We start from the raw sequence: 3555 nt of genomic DNA, 5'->3' as shown, positions 1-3555 counted from the left end.
GTGGCTTATGAGCTGCAGCTGACCACGCCCCCCTGCAAAGGAGGGGGGCGAGGCACGAGCGTCATGTTACCATGCTGTTACCATGCCACGCAACCTCTCATTCCCCTGATAGGTGGAGAGTTGCCCATATAGGCGGAGCACCCCGTTTCTGACGTCAGAACAATTTCAAATCTGGATCAGTCTGTATCAGATCCGTTGCAGCCCCGTTTTTAGAGATTTGGGTATGGAGGAAAAGAGAGAGTGTTTTATGACACTTGGTGAGTTCCCTGACACACCGGGGACATATTCATGTATAAAAGACGTACAAAAGTGCATTTTGCATGATAGGTCACCTTTAAACAATTGGAGCTTGAACTCATTGACTGCAGTAAGCATGGACCTTGTCATGTGATTCACCAGAACAGGAAGTGTGTCGTGCCCCCTTTAGTTTATTGTGGTTTAGTTCATATAAGAGCCTGCTATTATTGAATGCAGCTTCAATATCAGAGATATCCGTAGTGAAGAACAAACAAACCTATTACTCTGTTACCTGTTAGTGTTCTGCTAAGTTCTCTGAGATCTAAGTCCTTTAGTGTTGGAACCTTGCCAGGCAGAGTGTTATGCTTGGATGGAGAGATAAGTTGTTGTCGTGAAAAGTTACTTAACACGTTATCCTATCACCAATATCAACGTCATACAGTCCTGCTGTCTGTGGGAGTGAATAACACACATGCTCATTACACCATTTGTGGTGAGAGTTTTCTCTGTTTTGCTGTCCTGGTTGCTATCATCAAGCGGAAGGATTCAGTTTTCTGAGCAGCATCTGCAGACGTAGCATACGGTAAACTCTCAGTGGTGAAGTTATTTATAAGTGTTGTGATAACAATGCACAGCAGTGTTTTTAGAGTAATGCATGTCTAACCCGGGCCCATGTGTTTCATTAAGCAGTGGAAATATTCTTGTCTTTATTTTTAGATACAAGGAAAACCACAAATTGGAAACTATCTACATTCACTACATTGAAGCATTTCTCTCAGTAGAATGTCTAAGAATCCAAATATCTAGTATATAGTTTACTTTATAGTTTGTTTAGTTGTGGTTTTAGCATAGCAACCATCACTTCACTTATCTGAGGACGGTTACAGTTTGTGACTTCTCACCCACATATCTCGTCTGATATTTCCACATTTCAGTGGTGATTGCTAAATGTTTTGTGTGGTTTCTTTTCACACTGTACTCTACAGAGTTTAACATATTTCTATGATGAACCACTGATTACAAAGAGAGATGTTAAGGCAACTTGATGGCCTTCACAAATACTCTGGTGATAATTTACAAGCTGTGTATTCTATCAAATGTATTTTTCTTGTAGTGCCTCTTGCATCTAGCCTAATATAAGACAAACATCTCTAGCAGAGTTAAATTATGTCCAGATTGCCCAATCCAAAGGATGAGCTTCCCATGAGGTCGGAGATTTTGTTTGAAAAGCAACTATTTTGTTTGCATTTTAAAATATTTGCTCTAAGCTGCGATGAGTCATTGTTTAGGCTTTCAGAGAGGTTTGTATTGGAACGCTTTCATTATCTCGCTGTGTTTCCTCTGGCATTACATTAGTGCTGAGTGTTTGTTGGAGAGAATAGCTCATTGTCAGTCAGTCCCTCCTCTCTTATACCAAATGTTGTAACTACAGAGGGTTTTTTAGCTGTTGCCTTAGGGAGCCTCCTTTTACCCTGGTGTAATGCCAATATGAAAAACAGAACTTATGAATTAGCTACAGAGTATTTGTGAGGCCTTTGTCCTATCAAGCTTGCTAAACATATGAATACAAGTTTGTTATATTTGAACATTTTCACTGCACTGTTGGCTATTGAGACCACAGCCCCTACAGGCACTATGCATTCCTCCATCACATGCACATAGCACACTGCTTACTGCATGGCTATTGAGACCACACCCCCTACAGGCACTATGCATTCCTCCATCACATGCACACTGCTTACTGCATGGCTATTGAGACCACACCCCCTACAGGCACTATGCATTCCTCCATCACATGCACATAGCACACTGCTTACTGCATGGCTATTGAGACCACACCCCCTACAGGCACTATGCATTCCTCAATCCCATGCATATAGCACACTGCTTACTGCATGGCTATTGAGACCACACCCCCTACAGGCACTGTGCATTCCTCCATCACATGCACATAGCACACTGCTTACTGCATGACTATTGAGACCACACCCCCTACAGGCACTGTGCATTCCTCCATCACATGCACAGATGATTTCTACAAGACTGGACCACACTCTTGAGCCCAAAGCACATTTTTGAATGAGTGGGTTTTGGGGGGATGAGTAATATTTAACTCAACATTGATGTTTTTGTTCTTCAATGAAACAAATGATTGTTCAATAAAATAATTAAAACTTGTTCTGTTCTACTTACAAATAAATCTGTTGAAATGTCATGTTTTTAATCGTATCATTTTGCATGGATGTTCTCTTATGACAAAACAAAAATGTTTATATTTATGCTTGGATATGATACAATTAGATTACATTACCCTCAGTTCCCATACGTTTCCAATATGGAATATTTCCAAAATTCCCCAGCTTAACTTCTCATGGAAATTTACCGAAAATGTTCCGCCCCTTTGCAACCCTAGATATTATCACTAAATCTATAGAACATTTGAAATGAATAATAACGCTACGATTTAAATACATCTTCAGCTTTGTTTACTGTTTGATTAAACCAAAATAAAAAATTGTGCATTTTGAGATTTTCTCTGTTTGACGTCGTTTATTCTTCATACTTTATTTGCACATTCCTACACTTTCATATTCTTTAATATATTTGTTTGTACTTTTATATATATATTATTGCGATTTTGTTTTTTGTTGAATTTTACATATTTGTATTTTTTTGTACAGATTTTATATAAAATATTGTTTTACTTTTTTTTAATAATTTCTGAGTAAAAAATTGAATTCATTTGATTTATTATGCTCTTTGGCTTTTGCATTTTTGCATTTATTTATATTTTATTGTAAAAAAAAAAGACTACGTGAAACATTTAAGCAAAGTAAGACCCCTAATGGAAAATGATCAGCCTCACTTGTCAGTATGAATGTATAAAAGCAAAGTGACCTATGACCCCTGATGATAATGCCCGTGTGTCTGCAGGTGCTGCGTGGTGAGAGGAGGCGCTGGGCGCGGCATGCTGAGGCCACTCCCCCTGGCCCAGGATGAGTGTCAGAGATGGCGCTGCCACCATGGCAACGAACGCAGGTGGAGGAGGGGGGGGCGGCGGTCCAGCTAGCCCCATCGACCTGGAGGACCGCTCGTACCTCCTGCAGATCTACCCCCGACTCGCTGCTCAGACCCTGACCTGCTGCAACCTCAGGTGAGACAGCCACAGGAGGGAGAGGGTTGAGTATTTGTGTAGATCGATCTGGAAGTTATTGTTGTGCTTTTATTTATGTCTTAAAGGGGACTTATTATGCAAAATGCTCTTCTCCATGTCTCCTCTACATCAACATGTGTCCCCTCTTCTTCATGTCTCTTCTA

At 40.3% G+C, this 3555-nt stretch overlaps 1 protein-coding gene across 1 annotated transcript in view; it reads left to right on the top strand.

Moving 5' to 3' along the window:
• LOC104943337 (unconventional myosin-IXb-like) overlaps positions 1 to 3237 on the top strand; it is a gene marked incomplete at its 5' end in the record, with an annotated part of 5359 nt that extends 2122 nt beyond the window's left edge. The window contains one exon of the mRNA XM_010768700.1: positions 3172 to 3237. Within this exon, the coding sequence (XP_010767002.1) occupies positions 3172 to 3237 (66 nt within the window). The remainder of the gene's footprint in view (positions 1 to 3171) is intronic.
• Positions 3238 to 3555: the final 318 nt, after the last annotated feature.

Source organism: Notothenia coriiceps, unplaced genomic scaffold, assembly GCF_000735185.1.
Source record: "Notothenia coriiceps isolate Sejong01 unplaced genomic scaffold, NC01 NC01_scaffold00005932, whole genome shotgun sequence".
NCBI classification, from domain to species: Eukaryota; Metazoa; Chordata; class Actinopteri; order Perciformes; family Nototheniidae; genus Notothenia; species Notothenia coriiceps.
This window is presented reverse-complemented; position numbering and strand designations above follow the sequence as displayed.